Source organism: Carassius carassius, chromosome 44 (genome assembly GCF_963082965.1).
Source record: "Carassius carassius chromosome 44, fCarCar2.1, whole genome shotgun sequence".
Classification (NCBI taxonomy): Eukaryota; Metazoa; Chordata; class Actinopteri; order Cypriniformes; family Cyprinidae; genus Carassius; species Carassius carassius.
In genome coordinates, this window is record NC_081798.1 from 20,718,899 (window position 1) to 20,742,041 (window position 23,143).

Below are 23,143 nucleotides of genomic sequence, written 5' to 3' on the forward strand. Positions count from 1 at the left end.
CTCACCTCTATAAAATAATTCATTACAATTACATGTATATTTAGTAGTAAAATGAACTAATATTACCAACAGCAACTCTATGAAAGGTTAACATTTTTGTTGTCTGTCAATCAATAAAAAAATTATAATAATCACTATTATCATATAATAATAATTATAATCATTATTAATATATTGTCATAATTTTACACTGCACCTTCAAAGGAATGTTGAAACAGCATAAAGATGGTATTTTTAAATATATATTTAATTACATCTCTTAACCAAGTCTCTTTATTACTAACACATTTTTGATAATACTGCTGATGATGTCTCTATTAAATGCATCTTCCTCTCAATTTTAGCCATTACAGTATAATAAAAAGCTATTTTTTATACTTTATCTAGGCTCTGATAAATATAACAAGTAAATGTAAAACAATCTTCACATAAACTATAAATTGTATATACATAAACCATATATATTAATCTTTATTCAAGCTACAAAAGTTAATCAGCGACTAAAACAGTTGAGTCATTTCTTTTTCATTTCCATGATTTCACAGACTTCACCAAGTTTCACTTTAAAAGCAGCGCTGCCTCTTTAAAATCTGACGTGCATGTTGCATATCTGAAAATTATATCCGTTTTTTTCCCCAACTCTTTACGATTACTCATTTAAGGCCGTGTTTACAAAATCACATGCATATTGACATAATTGCATGTGTTTTTGTCGTTTGAAGTGCTACTGGCGCATTTGTCCTAAGCGGCTAGCCAGCATATACGTTCAGCCGAACGCGCAGACATTTAAACTAACGATACCGGTATAACGTTACTGCATTTGATAAATACCTTCATCCAGTCTGCGTTATTTCTCGAAATACGTTATGACGGATAACACTCTTTATATTAGTTTAAACTAGAGTTAACTACCATAACTCCCTTACACAACCGCTTGTCAACGCTGAAGTTGCAGTCTGGTAGTTCGTTCTTGTTGCGTCTCTATCAGGGTTGCCAGGTTTTCACAAGAAAACCCGCCCAAATGCTATTCAAAACAAGCACAAAACTAGCTCAATTGGATTTCGAGGGGCTCCCCAGTTAAAAATCGTGATTTTTGGTGGGGTTCCCCTACTTAAATTCGCATTCCAGGGGACAAATATCGTGTTATTGGAGTCGCTTCAACCCGCGGATATGAATAACGACCTCCGGCAACAGTATTAAAGTAGCCCAATTCCGTGGGAAAACCGCTTGCTTGGCAACACTGCGTCTCTTCCTTTTCTGGCCCGGGCCAGTGCTGGGGGTCAGTGATGTGAAGTGATGTTTAACTACCTGTGGCTGTGGGTTATGCAGGTTTGATTCTGGAAGGGAAACTGTGTTGTTCCCATTCTCCCTACTTTTGGCTAATTTCTCCTACGTCTGTGTCTTAAAATGGAATGAAAACAAACCAGCGCTTAAGAATCAGAGAACCAAATGTAATGGAGATCATTAACTCCATTAACTAAAATTCACCCAGAAGTTCTGGGACAAAATAATGGATAAAACTACACGGTGTATGTGTGTGTGTTCCTATCTTAAACACTGGACAGCCACAAATCTGCCTTGAAGAGAGCTGTTACATAACAGCATTTGTGACAGCCATCAAGCCTCCTGTGTTTTATTCTCCCTTTCCCTCACACACACTCTACCGAATGCTCCGGTGAGGCACAAAAAGAAGGGAACATGCCCTCTGGGCTCCGCTTATGTCCTTGAAATACGACGTGTTGTCAGAGCGACAGTACCTTCAGCCCAGCCCTTCTGCAGAAGATAGGTGGTGTGTATGAATATTCTCTGTGAGCCTCTCTACAAAGGCTGTGATCGTGCCGTTACGCCACACCGTGTTAGAAGAGAGTGAGTTTTCTCTCACTTATCACCCTCCTCCTCTGCTCTTGTTTCTCTTGCCCTTCCCCTCCTTCCTGCGCTGCCTTGTTTTCCAGTAGTGTTGAGGCGGCCAGTGAGCAGAGAGCAGACAGGCACACTCTGGGCGATAGAAAGAAATTCTCATCTGCGGTTCAACTGTGGCTCACACTGTACCGTCTTGCTCTGCGCTGTCCTCCTCTGCCATGTGGCTCCTGGACTGGATCGTTTCATTCAACACTGCCGTGGTGAAACTCGCCAGCGGTCTGAGGTGCAAGTGAGTGTGTGTGTGTGTGTGTGTGTGTGTGTGTGTGTGGCACTGCTGACTTATTAATGCTGGATTCCATTTTAATCAGACAGCTGATGCGTTCGGGTCGGGACTCTTTGGGGAGTATCAGGCTGTTGTGGGATGCATGTTTGCATTAAGTAATTGGAATGGGTTTGCAGGATCCTGTGTTAGATCCTTGTAGACCTCTCTGATGCATGCATGCATGCATGCAACTTGCTGACCAGCCGGTTCTGTCAAGTATCCTGCAAAAGTGAGACTGGACTCTTGTATCTGCACCCTGTGTGTTCCCCAGAGTTAGGAAGTTGTCTCCCCAGGTGTATGCAGCCTATCTGTCACTGTGCACAAGTTCTGGTGCAGTGCTGGGAAACTTAAATGGCTGGTATCGCAGTTCACTGAAGCTGAGATTTGCCTAGCTGTGAGGATGCTCATTATGTAAGCTGTATCCTCCACAACTGCAGCACAGGGGGTCTGGAGGACTGCAGATGGCAGAGTATGTGGCTCTCTCAGCACGGCTTGCATGAAACAAAATCAGGTCACTGTTTTGGGAAGCAGAGCACCATGCAGATGCTACACTAGGCTGTTTAACAGCAGGGTGGTTCCTTTTTGGAATTACTTGACTGAGTAACTCTTGAAATCTGTATTTGAAGATGCAAGAGTACTTCCCAGTAATCACTACTACTATTGCTTAGGAATTTGAAGGAGCAACCAATCTTAAAGGGACACTTCACCCCAAAATGAAAATTTTGTCATTAATTTTACATTAAACCCGTAAAAGCTTTGTTCGTCTTCGCAACACAATTTAAGATATTTTGGATAAAACCGGGAGGCTTGTGACTGTCCCATTAACTGCCAAGTTTACGCTGTCAAGGTCCAGAAAAGAATGAAAGACATCGTCAGAATAGTGGTTCGTCAGTGGTTCAACCTTAACATTAAGCAATGATAATACTTTTTGTATGCGAAGAAAACAAAAGTATCGACTTTATTTAACTGTTTGTCTCCTTTGTGTCTCTCCACATTAACATAGTGCCATTTTGGAGAATATGAGCTGGACACAAGCAGTGTATGCTCTTCAATGTCAGCCATGCTGCACGGATGCACTGTTTTCATTTAAATCAAAGTGTAAATTACACATAGAAAACTTACCTTTGTGTCGCAGCTGACACAGAAGAGCGTACGCTGCTTGCATCCAGCCGATATTCTCCAAAATGGCTCTATGGTGATGCGGAGAGACACAATTGTTGAATGAAGTCATTATTTTGATGATCTTTGATTACAAGAAGTATTCATTCTATATATATATATATATATATATATATATATTTATATACGACAACAGAAAGTCGGGGCTGATACAGGAACAACATATCAGGAATTCAAAGCAGTGAAGTGCATACTTCCTAAAATACAGGCACACGCAAACTCTTATATAAATGTATCAACTCTATGAAAAGCTTGTTAATTGCATAATTATAAATTATGCAATACACGTGGCAAAGTGCTTTATAGCCATCAGTCAGAGAGACCCTACCTTTCTTCTATTGCCGAAGGTTTTTTGGTTGCTAAGAAACTAGTAGAGCATTAAATGCATTTGATCTAATGACGTGTCCTACTGTAGGACCAGGGCAGCTTTTCTTTTGAGGGTCCTGCATGCTGCACATTCTTCAGATTTATAGTTGTGAGTTTGAGTGAGGCTTTTTTTCTGTCTGTACATCTTTAGATTTGAATGAACAGCTCCATGTCAGTCAGTTATATTGTGATTCATAGTGGAGAGTATCATGTCTCTTTTAGGGCTGTCAAAATTGCTCAAAATTGACGTTCGAATATTCCCTCTAAAAAATACACGAATATTCGAACTATTCGAACATCTGGTTGCGCATTTACGTCAATAACAGGCAAAAATAATACAAAGAGACATAAGTAATTGTATAGATAGTCTATTTAAGTTTAAACATATATGACAACGTATTACCTACACAAAAACAAGGAAATCAACTAATGGCCGAGACTGCAGACCTCAAGCTCTCTCACCCTCACGTTCTCTGCGCATAATGGTTTAAATGAAAAAACACATTTTTGTGCAAGCAATTTAAGGTCGCGACTGTTGTCCCAAATATAGCAGGCTTCATTCAGTGACTGAAACAAATATTATTAATATTAATTGAAGTTTTACAGCATATAGAACTGACATTGAATGCTCCGAGCGAGCTGTGCTGTGGTAAACATGGAACTTTTCCTTGACATGAAACGATAAATAATCAAACCTCGGATCCATTGCTTGACAGAACTCCCCAAAGCCTGCCCCATCCGCCATACTGATCAGTCTCATGTCCTTAAAAATGAACGAAATTATTTTATCCGTTATGGCCTCTTGTCGTGTTGCAGACAAAGTGCTTGCGGCGGGCGATGCAAAGCAACGTTAAGTGTCAAGACGTGATTGTTTAGCTGGAGTTCCACACATTATGCCATGCTCATTTGGGTGCACATTTTTGAGATGTGACCTAATGTTGCTAGTTGTCGAATGGTATGCTAACTGTATCTTAAATAGCTGGCATACAACAATCTCGCGGGTCAACAATTTTACCTCATTTTCTCTGCTGCGGTCGAGTTGGGCTCTGCACTTGCTGGCATCTTCCATGAAGACGCGTCAACTTTCAGCAGTGATGCTGTGCCAGACAGTGCGACTCCTGTGAGGCTGTGACTTGTTCCTGAACCCTCAGGCGCGCTAGCGCGCCCACTCGCAAAGCAGACAGCCACGCCTCTACTACCACGGGCCTTTTTTTTTCCACATTTTTTTTTTATTCGAATATTAATTTTCACCTTCGAAATTCGTTTTTTTTAAACTATTCGAATACATATTCGAATTTAGAATATTCGTTGACAGCCCTAGTCTCTTTACATTGTGTTAGTTCATACCAGCATCCTCCACCCACGTCTCTCCATCTATTAGAAAAGTGCTTGATGAGTGGAGGGAGAATAAAGTATGTAGAGTCATACCTCAGCAGAAGACAAAATCATTTAATTTCAGATAAAATGGACAAATAAAATGTCAAGTAGTTGTCCAGCAAGACAAACATAAATGCTATCTGCTGAAGGTTTGCCCACATTGCCAACATAATTTACAGTGAGACCATTTTCTTTTTTTTTTTTTTTTTTTTTTTTTTTTTTTTTAATGAATCAATGAATCAATGTTCATGTTCAACCAATGTGGTCCAACTGACTCCTGAGAAAATGGGTCTTTTTTTACTGAATGAAAAATAAACTGCCACTTAGTCGCCAAACTGACTTTTTGCAAGTTTATTTATTTATTTAAATCTCATCATTTGGCACTGGCATAGTTTTTGCAGCAGAAGCTATTCCACTTTTGGCTTTTCCAATTCAAGGTTAATAATATTTTTTTCCCTCTCCTGAAAGCTCTTGTGCTTTAAATTGCAATAGATACAATAAAAACATTATAATGAGATTGGGGTCTTTCATTTGAGATTTTCTCAGTCGAGTAGCTCTTATGTAGTTGTGTGTGTCTCAGAGGGGCGAGAGATAAGAGTAATTGATTGTGTCGAGTGCCCTCTTATAGACCCTCTCTTCTCTCTCTTCTCTCTCTCTCTCTCTCTCTCTCTCTCTCTCTCTCTCTCTCTCGCTGCTGTGACTCAGTGCTGCTTACCTGCCTTCACTAACAAGGTTGTAAAGAGGCTTGTTTAGACTGAGACACGGATCTTATGAGCAAGAGAGCGTCTAGCTCGCCTTCTTGTGAGCTGGCTGTCTTTTTCTGCTGTAAATAGAGAGAGAGAGAGCAGATGGGATGAGTGACAGCAGAACGCATGCCGTTATGGAGAAATGAGGAGGCGGCAGTGTTTTTACCTGCAATGCAGTGCTAGATTTCCCCAGCCAATCAGAGTGTGTGGCACAGAGGGAAGGGCGTGCTCTTGTTGCTGACGGAAGCAGAGCGAGCAGGAGAGGGAGGGATCGAGCTCCTCAGCATTCAGCCTCACTGTGCATCTGAGTGCACTGAGGTGGCCCTCCTCTGCCTCTGGTACATGGCTCTGTCTCTGGCCTGCCAGCCCCTTTTGCCTTCATTAGCACGGTCTCTCATGGGTATCCACGCATCTTGTAGGTAAGAAGCAAAGTTGCACCTCTGTTTCTGTCTTCAGTGCCTCGTAAGCACGTATCATGTGCACCGTGTGTTTGAGAGCTTTGATTTAATTAGTGCTTTGACAGCTTGGTGAATGTAGTTTCATCTAGTTGCTTGTGGCGAGTTATTTTTCTTCATGTTTGGGGCTTCAAAGGGAAAAATAATTGAAGGGCTATTTAGTTTAGGAAACTGTTTATTCCGGTTTTATTTATTGAATTGAAATTAACTTTGTGGTATATTATAAATTAAATGAAAACATTAGGTACTTCTAATTCATGCACAGTTTAAGAAAGAGAGTTGTATGAGAACATTTGTATAACATTAATTTACTTGCATAACTAAAAGGCAGAAATTTATTCATGTGTGTAATATTATAGTATCATAACATTATTTAATTAGAGATATTTAGCAGCAAAACTGCAATAAAAAATGTCCATGCAATGTTGTTAAATGAAAAGAGAACTAATTAAACATTACATTCAAATATTTAGCAGCAAAAATTCTTGTCAAATATATTCTTGTGATGTTTTATCGATATAATGAAAAGAAAATATATGTATAAATATTCCATTATGCTAATATTATTCAGAAAAAGCTTTTCAACATATCAACAAAACATTGTATGAATATAATTTTGAATAGTTTTTCCTGCTAAAGATTGGCATATTGACATATGCATTTTTTCTTCCGTCATATATCATTACGCAAATATTTTGCAGAAAATCTACTATTCACAAATACATATATATATTAATAGTTTTTGTAAATGTTTATCTGTGTTTGTAGTTTTTCTTTTTCTTTTTTTTTGTACATGTAGTATAATACTTTTAGTATTTCCTAACAAGTGTTTACCAAACTGAATAGAAACAGTTTCCCGAAATGAAAGAAATTTGCACAAATACACCCCTAGTGCAGTGATTTCTAAGTTGATTTCTAAGTTGATCAAACTCCTCTCAGAAGACATGTACGCGTATCCTTGAAGATGCTGCTTAAAAATGCATGGTGGACTCACACTGTGTGGTCAGATTGAATCCTGCTTTCTTAACGAGTCTGTCTGAGATGAATCATGGCAGAGGGGAGATGAGAGTGAGGGAGACGCTGCAGCCGTGCGATAACCAGCATCACCGACCCCTCGCTGTTTTGCCACCTTCACCTTTGTGGAGATTTGTATATGTTCAGGCTGAACCCCAAATTGTGTCTTAATGAAAAGCCACTGCAATGGTTTGTGAAGTCGCCTTGTTCCATGCAACCAGGAGATTGTTACCCGAGCAAAACCACAGGTGGGAAAGGCCACACGGGACGGGTTTTGCCTCGAGCTCTAATGCTGCAATGCAGTCCGCACGCGAGTGATAACAATGGTAGCTCGGTCTTAAGAGTGTTGTTTCGATGAATGCGTGAGAACTCTGACACAAGACAAGAGAATGTGAGACGTGTTGTGGTTTGTTGTGTGGGCTTGAGAAGTTCTGAAGGCTGAGCTCTGTATTAAGAGTGAATTTAACTCTCTGTGCGCCAAACGTTTCTCCCTCCCACTCACGGACGATCACACGGACCAACACTCATGCACAGACACACACAGCCCCCTTGTTTATCTCTCGGTGAATGTGTTATGGAGGATGCCATGCATTAAGATGCTCGGGAGGCGAAGTTTTGGTTCAGATGAATCGTCCAGGCTGGTTGCTAAGGCTCGAGGCTTTTAATAGAAGCCGCCTTCACTGAAAAACAACTTAAAGTAGTGGAGGGAATTATGGAAATGTGATGCATAGACTGGATCTGGATGAGGCGATAAGAAAATAGCCTCTTTGATGCAACCCCTCTGACCAAACATCACCTGTGATGTAGTCACAATTGAGAATCCTGGATTTATAGTAAAGCCAATTTCAAAGATTCAAACACGAGCGACCGGCGCTTCCTCTGAACTACTCCATGTACTGAGCTGATACTTAGTAAACATCACGTTGTTTAAATGGGTTCTGGTAAAAACATGGCAACTTAATTGCATAAAAAGCATAAATGGCAATGAATTGTAATTAAAATATATATCATATATCATTCATAATGCTAAAAATAAGTAAATATGGGCAAATGTACATAATCAGAAATATTTAAATACAATAATACAACAATATTATTAGGCTATTGTTTTGATTTTCAAAATAAATTCCAAATTAGCAATCAATTAATCATTAACTTTTTTGCAGTGTAAATATCACTTACAGACATACACTTAATAAATACATGGAATTGTAGTTTCCTCCATTTATAAATGGTAATTCAAGAGCATTTTATTAGATTAATGTTGGCAGAAAGAATGGGATGGAAATAAAAATAATAAGCTGTATGAAATAAACCCTAGTATAAAAAGAAGTAGCTTCTATAATTTTAAATCAAGACATGATCAAGTTGTGTTTACTAGGTGTAGACTGGGGCGTTCAAGACTTAACCATGGGTTTTTATTAATAGGCAAAGTTCCTCCTTTATGTCTTTCATGTAAAGTTCCTTTGACTATTAAGCATATTTTGTTGAATTGTAATTTTTATGATGCTGCTAGAAAACATGCTTGCATGGAATATTTGAAAATGTACCACCTAAATGTATTTTAGATTTTCTATCTTATGTTAAGTTGAAATGTTTTATATAATGTAAATCTTATGGATGATACTGAAGTGGTTTGCCATGTAAATAGCCATGATGCTAACATGGCGTAAAAACTTAATAAATAAACAAATAACAAACATTAATCTAATTGTTATTAATGTTAAACTGTACATGGAAAATACTGATTGCATTTCTTTTCCAACAATTTTTTTTTTTTTTGGAAATTGAACAACTTTTCCAACTTGCATTTGCAGTTTTACTTGAACTTTATTTGCATTTAATTTAAAGTGCCCCTATTATGGGTTATGAAATGTTCATATTTTGGTTTTGGGAGTCCCCAACAGCTTGACATGCATGCAAGGTCAAAAAACATGTTTATCGCATACAATTTATCGTGTAGCTCTAACCTAGACAATTCTTGACAGTTTGCATTGGATTCGTTCTTCTGATTTTGAAAGCTCTTGTCATTTTGAGTGCAGCATGTATCAGACGATCCGTAGGCGTGCCGTCTGAGGTGAAAAACAATACGCTCTATACTTGAGATTAAGGAGAATTTAAATGACACGTTTAACAGTAGATTACATCCCCCTCTATTGCTCCCTGCCAGCTTAAACAACCAGATGAATGATGCCTCATCTTAATTTTTCTCATTGTTCCTGAAAGGATTAATGGCATTAAGTAAAACAGTGGTTCTGGAATCTAAAATAAGCAGTCTGGGTAACTCCAGGACAACGATTGCGAGCTGAATTAGAGGATTGATCAGAGGATTCTGATGTTTCTTTTAAATGTTTCTGGACTGAAGAATCGATGCATCACACATGCAGGTCCTTTGTGTTCCAGACTTTCTGTATGCAGTCCAAAAAAATTTCATCTGTCCTGTAGATATTACAAATTAAATGAACACTTATGCGTTTTGCAGACGCTTTTATCCAATGTGACTTAGTGCATTCAGGCTATCAATTTTTACCTATCATGTGTTCCCGGGGAATCGAACCCCCAACCTTGTGCCTGATAGCGCAATGCTCTACCAATTGTTCTACAGGAACACTAAGATATCCTTGAATTTGTCTTGCATTCTAAGCAGAATCTCTCACAGACTAAAACAAACCTCAATTCACTTTGACGTCTTGAATCTTCAGCCCCGAGCACTGTCACTGCGAAGAGATTTGCAACCTCAGTGATCATCCATCATTCAGAGAAACTGTCAGTTATGGTCTGCTAGTTTGATAACATTTAGTTACATTGGGATTTCAATTTAGATGGAATTTTTTAATCTGGTTACGGGTTTAATTTGCTGTTTTTCTGAGAGCTGTCATTATTTAGAGTTTTATACTCTTATTATGGTCAGTAGATGCATGTCATGGATCTATCTACATGGGTTTTTGTCTGGCAACCCAATGGTCAAAAAAATTAAGCTCTTTCTGTCAGTGTGAGTTTTAAATGTTAAGGTCCAACTTTTCGCTGTTAACAAACCATTAATTACAACTTTTGCCTCAAATTTCTAATTTGCTGCTTATAGTTAGTAAGGTAGTTGTTAAGTTTAGGTATTGGGTAGGATTAGGAATGTAAAATATGGTCACACAGAATATGTGCTTTATAATTATTAATAAACAGCCAATGTGTTAATATGCATGATAATAAGCAACTAGTTAATAGTGAGATTTGGTCCATATACTAAAGTGTTACCAAAATTTGTTGCATTTCTGCTCACACTAATGACATCTTTAAGTAAACACTACTAAAAATCGACCTACTCTCCAAAATGAAAACTAACCTTGTAACAAAAATGGTCAAACTGCATTGTTTTACTTCTCAGTCTTGGTTTCAGTGAATATTTGTTCTTTGAAGTTATAGACCTTAGGTCATCGTAGACAAAAAATAATGTAATAACCAATGTTCCATCCACACATTACTCAAAGAGCAAGAGAATACTTAGTGACACTAAAGAAATGCAAGGAATTCTGGTATGTCGACATACCAGATTTCAACATACTGCCCACAATGTCTCCAAATGTCTGGGTTTCATATCTTATTAGGCAAAGTTTGGTATTTTCCCGTCCTTCCTGCATCAAAACAGTTGTTATCTGAAGACTGTTTACACAAACAAAGCATCATTAGAGTCATTAGAGAAAAATAAATAACATTGTTCGTATTAATCAAGTTCTGCACAAAGCCCTGACTTTGGCATGACTTGATGCTCTTGAGTCTGAATGGGAGCAAATCCTTGTTGGAATATATAGTGGAAAGATTTTCAAAAAAAATGGAAGCTTTTTAGAAGGATATACTCCCTAATGCACATGTAGATCTCTAAACCCAAATGTGCTTCAACAAGCACACATGGGTGTGGTGTCAGTGTGTCCCACATACTTTTGGGCATGAAGTGCACATTCACCCATGACTGCGAATCTCTTGAATTCTATATTACTGCAGTAAGTTGCCACATTGCCACAACTAAACTCTGTATCACCATGATCCTAGCAAAACTACTTAAGTCCTTCCTTGTTGACTTGTTCAAGACATGTTTAGCTGTTTTGGCATCACTCTCACATGTACACATTTTCAGGTCATGCTACATAAATATATTTAGCATGGAATGAACTGTCGATCAAAATGGCTTTTCTGTTGCTCAGTATAAAAAAAAAAGCCATAATCATGTGGTGATGTCTTTAACTTGCGCCTTGAATCAGTAGCTTGTCTCGTTAACTGCTGTGCAGAGAGATGTTCTGTCTGCAGTGATCTCTCCGCCTTCATTACTCTGATTGCTGCTCTCGTCATTATCTTTTAATGAATGCATCCGTCTTTGAATTGTTTGGAATGATGAAATTAAAAACGTTTTTGTCATCACACAGTAGGGCTGTCACTTTTGTGAAAAAATCATTTTCGATTTTTAAGACATAAGTGTTAATTGAATTGATTGTAAAATCGATTTTCCATGTCTAAAAAAAGACGTTTCCTTTTTCAACGTCAAATAACGGACGAACGTAAAGAGAGCGCTGGAAACGCACAAGTCAGCAATATTTCTTATTTATTGGCATGAAGTTTCGTGCAGAATAACAAACAGCAACAGGAGTGCAACATTCTCAAAAAAATATATATGCAGAGGGGACGGCTGCCATAACAAAAGAAAAACATCACTGCAGGCTTCAACCCAGCTGCATTTAGGATTTAGGCAATTCAAATTATTATTTTAAATAATGATTTAATCCATTTCAAACAACTGTTCAAAAAATGAAACTTTAAATGTTTTTATTCACTATATGTCCAGCTGATGAAAAGACTCGCTCTGACCGCACTGATGTCCCAGGGACACAAGGTGGGGGGTATTACTGCCAATTTTCCACCACAAAAGCCGGTCGCTGTCAGCTTGCAATGGTCCTTTTCATAACTCAGAATCTCATGTAACTAGATGCACGAATGAGACGAAAAACACGTCTTTACATTGACTTAACATTGAAATCATTCGCGCCAGATGCTCTATACGCGTTTGGTGTGAATGCAGCATAAGAGGTCGCTTTCGACGTCACTGAGTCTTATAGGCGCCTAAAATTGCTGGTATTTTCTGTCTAGCTTTTGCATGGCATACTGCGCTTTCGGAATTCTTTATTTTCTTTTTCTGCTTGTTTGTGAGTTTTGTTACATCTATATTTTTTAATTGTTTAATTATTTTAAAATTAATAGTGTACATATTTGGTTAAAATCGATTCCCTATTTTCATTTTCAAAACTTTTTTTGGTTGGTCCGATCGATTGTGCATTCGATTTTCGAACTGAAAGTGACAGCCCTATCACACACTTTCTAGAAATGCAACGGTGATAATTCCACAACATTCAAGTGAACTTGGTTTTATGTGTGTTATTTCTGGCACTTGACCGAAATAAAGCAGTTAGTCGGGTTGCAGGTTCTTACGAGACTGTAAAGTCTTTAGTCTGTACATGAATATGGCTGGGTGATACAGCTTAAAAATATTAAATTATCTATTGATATTCAATATAAACTGTCAGATATATCTGAATGTAAAATCTAATAAATAAATAAATATATGGATATGAAATATTTAAGTTGGAATGCTTTAATTCGCTTGCTCATGAAAGCCACAGAGAGGCAGGACACAAGCACAGTTGTGTAGGAAACATGGGTTTCCCAGTTATACAGTATGGTTATAAGCGGTTGATTTAATAGTGAGAGATTTATTTTTATACACTGGATCTGAAAGTTTTTTCAATCCATCATTGCAACCACTCAATGTGTCTATCTACACTGATCAGTCACAACATTAAAATCATTGACCGGTGAATAACATTGACTATTACAGTGGCACTTGTCAAGGGATGTTAGTGAATATTTGAATATTTGTTTTATGGATTTTGCATTCACATGAGAGCTCTTTATGAGAGTTGAGATTAGAGCAATAGTGGTTGACAGGACTGTTGTGGTTCAACATCTGCTCTACTCTGAGCCATGGGCACGTGTGTATATACACATGTGTGTGTGTGTGTGTGTACTCTCCCCCCAGACCAGCATCACATTCACGCACACCTCTACTAATTAACTCCCTCTAGCACAGCCTCTAATTATCTGGGATCTGGCTAAATTAATTATTTTCACCCACCACGTTCGGCCCATAGCACACTATTCAATCGTTTTCGACTAATAGCATGTTCATTAGAATATGTGTGCAAACTGCAAAGTTCAATCAAAAACTAATCAAGTCAAAAGAGCAGAATTTGTAAATCCCCCGGATCTGAAGTAGACGTTTACAGTGTATTTGACGCTGGTGGAGCCTTCTTTATTGAAATACTCACTGACGCACGAAGCGCAAAATTGATTCGGTTGGTAAGCAGACAGAGATAACAGCTTCTCAATTAAACGGTCTCATGTTTATGGGAACAATCTGTGATGTGTGTGTTGCCTGGGATTTGTGGGAAAAAGCTTTTCCCTGCTCTGGTGTCTGGCTGTTCTGTTTAACTGTATTATTAATAATATTTGCAGATGCGCATTTTAATTTCCCTCTCAGTCGGTTTAGTTTGGCCAGATTTTATTGTATAACTTTCAAATTATGCTAAACCAATAGAAAGAAACCTGTTATACAGCAGCAGAAACATACATGTTTAATAACTCACCGCTTTTACTTCAGATATTTGTTTCAGATATTCTTTGAGTATTGTTCAAAAGCCATATTGAGAACGATTAATTTAAAAGGTGTTCTTGTAAAGGCTTATGCTATTCTGGACTTGTTTCAAACTTCTAAGCCTCAGTTCAGAGCCCAGTTTAGGATGCAGAAAATTGCGAGAAATTAGCTACATAGCGAGGCGAACGGCACAAAGTTGCATATCGAATTGCATTAATGCCTGCTGCTGGTGCAGCCAATAGAAGTAACACTGTGAGTAGTGTGATATTGAAAAGGTCAGTGAGATATTTAGACACAATGCAGGTAGAATTAATGGATAACACTTCTACAATTAAAGCTAAATTGTATAGCGTCTAGTCTTGTTATTCGCTCCAAATCTTAGCAGACTGACTGGTGAAGGTCTGGAATTCATGGCAGCTTTCATTGGCCAAGGCCCGCCCTTGAGGCCGTTTGACCGAAATGTCACATTTAGCATCATGTTTCGAGGCGTGGAAATGTAGCCACAATAAAAAACTGGTGTGTAAAAATCTGATGTATTTTAAAGATTCTTTGCTGCGAACATTAAATATTTCACATACTTTTGAATATCCCGCATTAAGTTGATCCTGATAAGCGCTCGTCGTCACAGTTGTAAAAACGTTGGCTTTCTTCTTTAGTGAAGGTGTTTGGCGACACAGTATCTTTGTTTCCAGGTGGAACGTTAAAGAACACGACACGCACATCTCCCAGAAATCCTGTATAATTCAACCAATCCGATGACGACTTCGACACTCTTGAAATGTTTCCACTTTTGTGTCCCATATGCATCAGCTGTTTAGCCAATGGTCCGTGGGCGTGATGTATTAGGCTGAGACTAAAATATCCCTAACTGGCCCATATACCATGCCATGGTGATAGGATATGTATGATTTAAAATGCTGAATGCATTTAATCACACATTCAGATGTCTTTTTATTGCAATTGCAAAGTAGTGATTATTCTTGATGTAGTATTTAAAAAAATAATATATTAAGTGTTAACCATGTTCATGCTTGTCATAGGCTGATTCACTCAATAATTAGTCAATGTGGTACAAAGTATGGACAGACATAGATATTTTGTTTCACATGAGATGGAAAGTCATACAGGTTTGGAACAACATGTGAGTCAAATAATTGCTGAATTTCCATTTTTCGATCACTTTAAGTTTGCTGCAGCAACTTGACTCAAAAAGTCTGAATGCTTTGATTTCTCTCAGCTTGACGCCTCTTAGGATTTTCTATAGTAAACCAGCAAAGACCGTCTCTCTTACTCTGCCATAAAACCTTAGTTCCTTCGGTTTAACGTTGCACCTGCACTGATTTACAGGTTTCATAAATGTCTGGCATTAGAGAAACCCAGTGGACATTCATGGATTATATATGGTGCAGTAGCAGGAAGATGGTTGTATTAAACTTTGAGAACAACATTTTAAAGGCACTGGATAAATATTTGGCTGCGTTCCTGTAACTAGCACATCTAGAATGAGGGATGTGTGAAGACATTTGGCCAGCGGTTGTGGTTGCTACATCTGTTTGCTAAAGATAATCTTTCTTACTCCAGGCCTGATCCCCACCCGAGGGGAGCCGCGCAGCAGCCTGACTCACTGCAGGAGCAAGATGAAGAGATCTTGGGTTCAGATGATGAGGAACAAGAGGATCCCAATGACTACTGCAAGGGTGAGAGTCCTGTGATCATAGTACAGGGAGAGATTCTTGTGTACAGTAAAAGATGCATTGACTACTTTAGTTAGGCTGCAATTTAATTTAATATATGCACAAGCATATAGTACAAGTAGGAAGTGACAGTTGGTCGGTGTTGTATTTTTATTTACAACAGAAATGCTACAGCCACTGTAAGGCCATCCTTAAAAATATTCTTGTTTGCCGTAACCCGACCGACCCTGTCAATTTAGGACCGACTCAATTTTTTTTTATTTTTGTTTTGCTTTTAGTCCAACTGACTTGCCGATTGTAAATTTGCGTTAAGACCGAACAATTTTTTTTTACTCTTCAAACAACTAATGCAAAAGCAATAAAATAATATTAATTATAGTTAAGGAAGTATTGTAAATGTATAAATTTTCTAGGCCTACATACAAACGAAGGCTATCTTCCTTAATAACATCTATAGCAGATGTCACACTATGCCTGCGCTTCATCTCATACTCTCATCCACTGTCAGAGTCAACGGTTCGTGCTTGGTAATGATGGCTACGGCTGCAGTAAACAAAATGTTCACGGTCACTGTTCAAAGTCATACGGGTTCGGGCACCATAATACATCTAAAAAATGCATTAAAACAGCACGACACCGCTTTAACTTGGCACGAAGTTTTGGAAAAACTGTGCCCAGATCTTTTCCCATCCCTTCTCCTGTCTAGTCTAAAACAGTGACCGTGTCGACTGTCACTTTACCTTAGAAAATCTATTGCACGAATCAACCAACACAAGTTTCGAAAATTAAAATAGGAAATTGATTTTAACAACCTTCTCTGGGAGCGCGTCCAGGTTTTTTTTTTTTTTTTTTTGGAACACGCGCCACACATCAATTGCAGCTTTGGACGCACGCATAACAGCAAATAATACTTATGCACAATGTTTCTCTTTTTACAACAGAAATGTGAATTCTGCCAGTATTCAGACAGTCTCATGCATACAGATACAGATTCGGGGTTGAATCGCTTAGGGCTGTCAAAATAGCTGAAAAACTAAATTTGAATTTTTTATTTAAATATGATCAAAATTCGAATTGTATTCGAATTTAAAATGCATAATTTCAGTTAGGGTGAAGAAAAGCTTTTTGCTTCTCTTCTGAGGCCTCAAGATAGCGCATCTAGCAAAATATTACTGCACGTTTATTCAAAGCATAAGAATACATGACTGTGAAAAAACAACATATTTAAAATAATTTTTATGAACAATTATTGTTAATTAAGTTGCTTAAAGAACTATAAACGAAACCGCGTCATGTATACATGCATTTTTAAATAAATAAAATGGGCGGAAAACCAGTCACACAGAATAATTTTTTTTCATTTAAAAACATGAGATGCAGTGGGATGGGGAACAAAAACCCAACAAAAAGTCTCGAGATATTTTTAGAAAATTAAATTAAATACATTAATTTTACATGTCTTTCTAAACATGCGGCTCTCTTGTGCGAGACGCGAGTCTCTAGAAAATGCGCGAAATATGCATTCTGTGTGAACGGCTTGGTTTCAGTTTTGATGTAAACAAGATCTTCTCCACATTGATGATCTTTTTTTTTTTTTTTTTGTAGTGGCTTCAACTGGAGAGGCTAACATAACCTTGTAATGCAATGCCACATATGTCGTCATCGCATCTCGTGCGCCACTGAAAAAGATCAAGTATACTTCGGCCGTCAGCACACTGTCTGCATTATGTCCTTTTCGTCATCCGCGTGCGGGCATTGTTTGAGACCGCACGGACGGTGCGCGTACACGAGGTGAAAGATGAGACAGCAGATAACTGCATGAAAAATATTAAAATATTTTTAAGGATGGCCTAATTTCTTGAATGTGTGGACAGTGGAAATCAAAACGTGTAAACTCAGAGCGAGGGTTCAAACTTTTATTTTGAAATTGCGATGAACAGTTAACATATTTAGGAAGGTGTATTCTGTGTTTACGTAGGTTTCTAAATGATTTACCGTACTAATCTGATGAAATGGTGTACGTTGCGTTCCCAGAGGATCTTTATAATAAACCCAAACACACAACAACATGCAGAGGTGCAGTTTGAGAGACTCTACAGACAAAATTTTGACACAATGAAAAAGTAAATTTTGTCTGCAGTTTGTGTGGAGCAGCATTTACTGTGAGTCCCTTAAATTAAATGAAACAATTAAAGCGTATATATATTAAAGGGTTCATATAATGCGATTTCAAGTTATCCTAAAGATCCCTAAAGTTGCAAGCAACTCCCCGCCCCCGAAAAAGAAACTGAGTTGAGGAAAGGGAGTCGTTCGCTGCAATAGGAGTGCAAATGTAATGTAATGTAATAAGTTTCACCCTTTCGAACCTCAGATGAAAAAAAGTTTTTAAACTCTGAAAACTATTCGCACACCAGTTTTCAGATCACTATTTACAAGGTTTCAAATCTTGAAAAACTATACACTGGGAGAACAGAAACAAAAGTTAAAAACCGAAAAAAGTTAAAAAAAAGAGTGCTGCACTTCTGAAGAAGGTAAACTCAAAAACAAAATGTTTGCTGAGATTTAATTTTTTTTACCACTTTGCAAGCCTGCAAAGCTCTGTTTTCAGAGTTTCACACATTCGCACACCAGTTTTCAGATCACCATTTACAAGGTTTCAAACCTGGAAACAAACTAATACAGTGGGAGAACACTGACAAATTTGAAACTCTGAAAAATTCTTTTTGTAAGATTGAGTTTTCGAACACTTAATTTCAACCTTTCAGAACTTTATTTTCAGTTTTAAATCATGGCAGGATTTTAATCCCATATGATTCCGCCACCGCCATGTTGTTGAAGCAAAAATACTTTGTTTGGCCTTTCAAAAGAGGACACAACTACAAATCAGTTAAGTTGTATTTACAGCACTGTTTCAGAACAGTTCAACCCAAATAGATGTGTGCAACGCATTTTATGGAGGACTGTTTCCTGATTACTTTGAGCAGTGTAGAGTAGCATTTCTCAATTCCAGTCCTCGCGCCCCCCTGCTCTGCACATTTTGTATGTTTCTCTTATGGCTTCAGATGTTTACTCTATTTGAACATAAGTGCAATGCGAAGTAGACATCACAGGATATTCCGCCATGATTCCAGTTCGAAGAGAACGTATGTGTTCCATTCAAAGTGCATTGAAGTGTGCGAGACGTGAATTTAAATTGTATTTACAGAGGTATATGATGTCACACTTGTCCATGTGTGAAGACGTTGCAGAGCGGAAATCTGTAAATGAATGTTCCTAAGTGAAGTAAACTTCAGCAGATTTCCCCTGCTCAGGGAGTAGGGAGCAATGAACACTGTGTAGGGACCATGTCAATGGGAACACAGTTCATACATGGAGCTCACTTCTAATGAGCTTATTATCTGAATCAGGTGTGTAAATAAACGCTGGGGGCGTGGGGACTGGAATTGAGAACTGCTGGTGTAGAGTAGCGCTTGTTGTTTGTCATTTCTCCGATTACAAATGCAGACATGGTTTTAGGTTTACGTGGCGCGATACAGTGCAACTCGTAAAAACACAGTATAAGTCATAATCCGGAATTATACATCCCCACTGGATGCAACAAATGCCTTGTTTTTAATGGGATTTAGTCCTGTCATGCAGTGTTCTGACTGGGACACGCATCACACTATGAAAAGGGGCGTAACATTTCAATCACACGCTTGAGGCATTCAGCCAATCACAAATCACTGGATAGCTGGCCAATCAGAGCACACCTCGCTTTTTTTTTTTTGAAACAATATCATATAACACCCTTTAAACCAGCAATGCATATATTTATTTAATTGACGCTTGTGAAACGCTTGTGAATTCACAATAGCATTATGCTTTATTATGGTTTTTAAATAGGTTTAATATATCATGCAGCCTTGGAAAACGGTCTAATAATGCGTTTCGTGAATTCTCTTCTGTATAATACACCACTTCCGGTATTAAGCAGTTTACTAGATGCGGCCAAAATGAAATAGAGGATTTTTTTAATCGAATACTTGAGGAGAATCGAGGAATTGTTGCAGCTGTGTTTAAGACATATTATTATTATTAGAATTATTATAAATGATTAAATAGTTGATTACGTTTAGATTTTTTTTTTAGAGTGAAATACTACAGTCGTGGCCAAAAGTTTTGAGAATTACATAAATATTAGTTTTCAAAAAGTTTGCTGCTAAACTGCTTTTAGATCTTTGTTTCAGTTGTTTCTGTGATGTACTGAAATATAATTACAAGCACTTCATTTCAAAGGCTTTTATCCACAATTACATGACATTTATGCAAAGAGTCAGTATTTGCAGTGTTGGCCCTTCTTTTTCAGGACCTCTGCAATTCGACTGGGCATGCTCTCAATCAACTTCTGGGCCAAATCCTGACTGATAGCACTTCTTGGAGTTTGTCAAAATTAGTGGGTTTTTGTTTGTCCACCCGCCTCTTGAGGATTGACCACAAGTTCTCAATGGGATTAAGATCTGGGGAGTTTCCAGGCCACGGACCCAAAATTTCAACATTCTGGTCCCCGAGCCACTTAGTTATCACTTTTGCCTTATGACACGGTGCTCCATCGTGCTGGAAAAAGTAATGTTCTTCACCAAACTGTTGTTGGATTGTTGGAAAAAGTTGCTGTTGGAGGGTGTTTTGGTACCATTCTTTATTCATGGCTGTGTTTTTGGGCAGAATTGTGAGCGAGCCCAATCCCTTGGATGAGAAGCAACCCCACACATGAATGGTGTCAGGATGCTTTACTGTTGGCATGACACAGGACTGATGGTAGCGCTCACCTTTTCTTCTCCGAACAAGCCTTTTTCCAGATGCCCCAAACAATCGGAAAGGGGCTTCATCGGAGAATATGACTTTGCCCCAGTCCTCAGCAATCCATTCACTATACTTTCTGCAGAAGATCAATCTGTCCCTGATGTTTTTTTGGAGAGAAGTGGCTTCTTTGCTGCCCTTCTTGACACCAGGCCATCTTCCAAAAGTCTTTGCCTCACTGTGCGTGCAGATGCGCTCACACCTGCCTGCTGCCATTCCTGAGCAAGCTCTGCACTGGTGGCACTCCGATCCCGCAGCTGAATCCTCTTTAGGAGACGATCCTGGCGCTTGCTGGACTTTCTTGGACGCCCTGAAGCCTTCTTTACAAGAATTGAACCTCTTTCCTTGAAGTTCTTGATGATCCTATAAATTGTGGATTTAGGTGCAATCTTAGTAGCCACAATATCCTTGCCTGTGAAGCCATTTTTATGCAACGCAATGATGGCTGAATGCGTTTCTTTGCAGTTCACCATGGTTAACAATGCAAGAACAATGATTTCAAGCATCACCCTCCTTTTAACATGTCAAGTCTGCAATTCTAACCCAATCAGCCTGACATAATGATCTCCAGCCTTGTGCTTGTCAACATTCTCACCTGAGTTAACAAGACGATTACTGAAATGATCTCAGCAGGTCCTTTAATGACAGCAATGAAATGCAGTGGAAAGGTTTTTTTGGGATTAAGTTAATTTTCATGGCAAAGAAGGACTATGCAATTCATCTGATCACTCTTCATAACATTCTGGAGTATATGCAAATTGCTTTTATAAAAACTTAAGCAGCAACTTTTCCAATTTCCAATATTTATGTAGTTCTCAAAACTTTTGGCCACGACTGTACTATTATTTAAATTTAATAATAATCATTTTCATCATAATCAAGTTGATCTATAATCACAATATGAATTCTATTGCCAAGTTGTAACACCCTTAAGAAGAACAGCAAACTGGAGCTTAAAACACATGATGTGTTTGTTTCTCTGAAATTTGTTTAATAAACAAAGGAGTGAACATAGATCTTAAAGAGATCTTGAAAAATTCATTCATAACTATGATTACATTTTGGGAGAGTTGAACTACATAACATTTTATAACTTGAATTACCTGACTTTGTAGTTAAAGATTATGCCACACTATTTAACCAAGTTAAAGAGTTGTATTTAAGTCATTTCATCTATGAATATTGTTTTTAATAAATTGTATTTTTTAAATAAAATAATATATCTAGAAAGTGTTCATTTTTTACCCTGATATTCAAATAATTCCAGATGTTTTATTGATAACAGTGTTTTCTAACAACCAAAACCTCATTTTCTAGGTGGTTATCACCATGTGAAAATAGGCGACCTGTTTAACGGACGGTATCATGTAATCCGCAAGCTGGGATGGGGTCATTTTTCCACTGTTTGGTTTGCTTGGGACATACAGTACGTTAACTTACCTGTCTGTTTGTCTCTTTTTCTTCCTGCAATACAATTTATGAATAAGGTATGTGTACTGAGAAGAAATGTATTGTTTTGATTGCAGAGGGAAGCGTTTTGTGGCCATGAAAGTGGTAAAGAGCGCAGAGCACTACACTGAAACAGCACTCGATGAGATCAAGCTCCTGAGAGCGGTGAGTTCCCCCAACACCAGGGCTGATTTAGAAACCATTACCATGGATTATTCCCGAGACCATTTAGTATCAGATGAATTGGACAGCGTGGTGGGAAAGTAATGAAAGTCAGGTGTATCCACATGCCCCGAGGAAAGTGGTTTCATCAAATAAAAACACTGTTTATTTTGTAATAAACCAAAGAAAAAGATTTTATATTTAAAACTGTCTGAGGCCTGATATCCCCCCCCCCCCCCCCCCCCCATCTGGTGGATTCAGGTCAGGAACACAGACCAGAATGATCCCAGCAGGGAGAAAGTGGTGCAGTTATTGGACGACTTCAAGATCTCGGGTGTGAACGGAACCCGTATCCTTTCAGTGCCACTGTTTATCGAACAGGTTTCCTTTGATTTTATGAGAGATCCACAGGTGTTTTTCTAGTGCACTCTATATTCGCTTCTGTACAGGATGCAGTTTTCAGCTGCCGCCATCTCTTGATCTACAGCTGTGAGAGTAGGCGCTTTGCCCAGATTTAGCTCAGCTCGCTCTTTTATTTGTGAAGTGCAGCTTGTAATGATCTGGAGCTCTTGGCTTGTGTTCCCGGAGGACCTGGACTTGTGTTCTCCATCATTTCTCTTTAACATACGCTGTCAGATGTGTGTATGGTGTTTGAAGTTCTCGGCCACCATCTGCTGAAGTGGATTATCAAGTCCAACTACCAGGGCCTGCCGCTGCCGTGTGTCAAGAGCATTATTCGACAGGTTTGTGTTTTCTGCTCATAATCATTTGATGTGGTTTACTGCAGGTCAAACCAACATTTTCTCCGCGTAGGTTTTGCAAGGCCTGGACTACCTGCACACCAAGTGTAAGATTATTCACACTGATATAAAGCCAGAAAACATCTTGATGGATGTGAATGAGGCGTACGTAAGAAGACTGGCCGCAGAGGCCACGGAGTGGCAGAAATCTGGAGCTCCTCCCCCTTCTGGATCCGCAGGTGACCGCAA

General features: G+C 38.5%; 1 protein-coding gene across 5 annotated transcripts in view; it reads left to right on the forward strand.

Annotated features, from left to right (window-relative positions):
* srpk1b (SRSF protein kinase 1b) overlaps positions 1–23,143 on the forward strand; it is a 36,920-nt gene that overhangs the window by 1,850 nt on the left and 11,927 nt on the right. For 2 of the 5 annotated variants that reach the window (XM_059538410.1, XM_059538414.1), the window contains exons 1-7: positions 6,120–6,269; positions 15,592–15,707; positions 21,861–21,969; positions 22,070–22,157; positions 22,416–22,503; positions 22,791–22,897; positions 22,968–23,133. In XM_059538410.1, coding sequence (XP_059394393.1) covers positions 6,193–6,269; positions 15,592–15,707; positions 21,861–21,969; positions 22,070–22,157; positions 22,416–22,503; positions 22,791–22,897; positions 22,968–23,133 — 751 coding nt within the window. In that variant the 5' untranslated portion in view covers positions 6,120–6,192. Of the gene's footprint in view, positions 1–1,968; positions 2,150–6,119; positions 6,270–15,591; positions 15,708–21,860; positions 21,970–22,069; positions 22,158–22,415; positions 22,504–22,790; positions 22,898–22,967; positions 23,134–23,143 lie in introns of those variants that run through there. The other 3 variants (XM_059538411.1, XM_059538413.1, XM_059538412.1) reach the window with 3 other exon arrangements.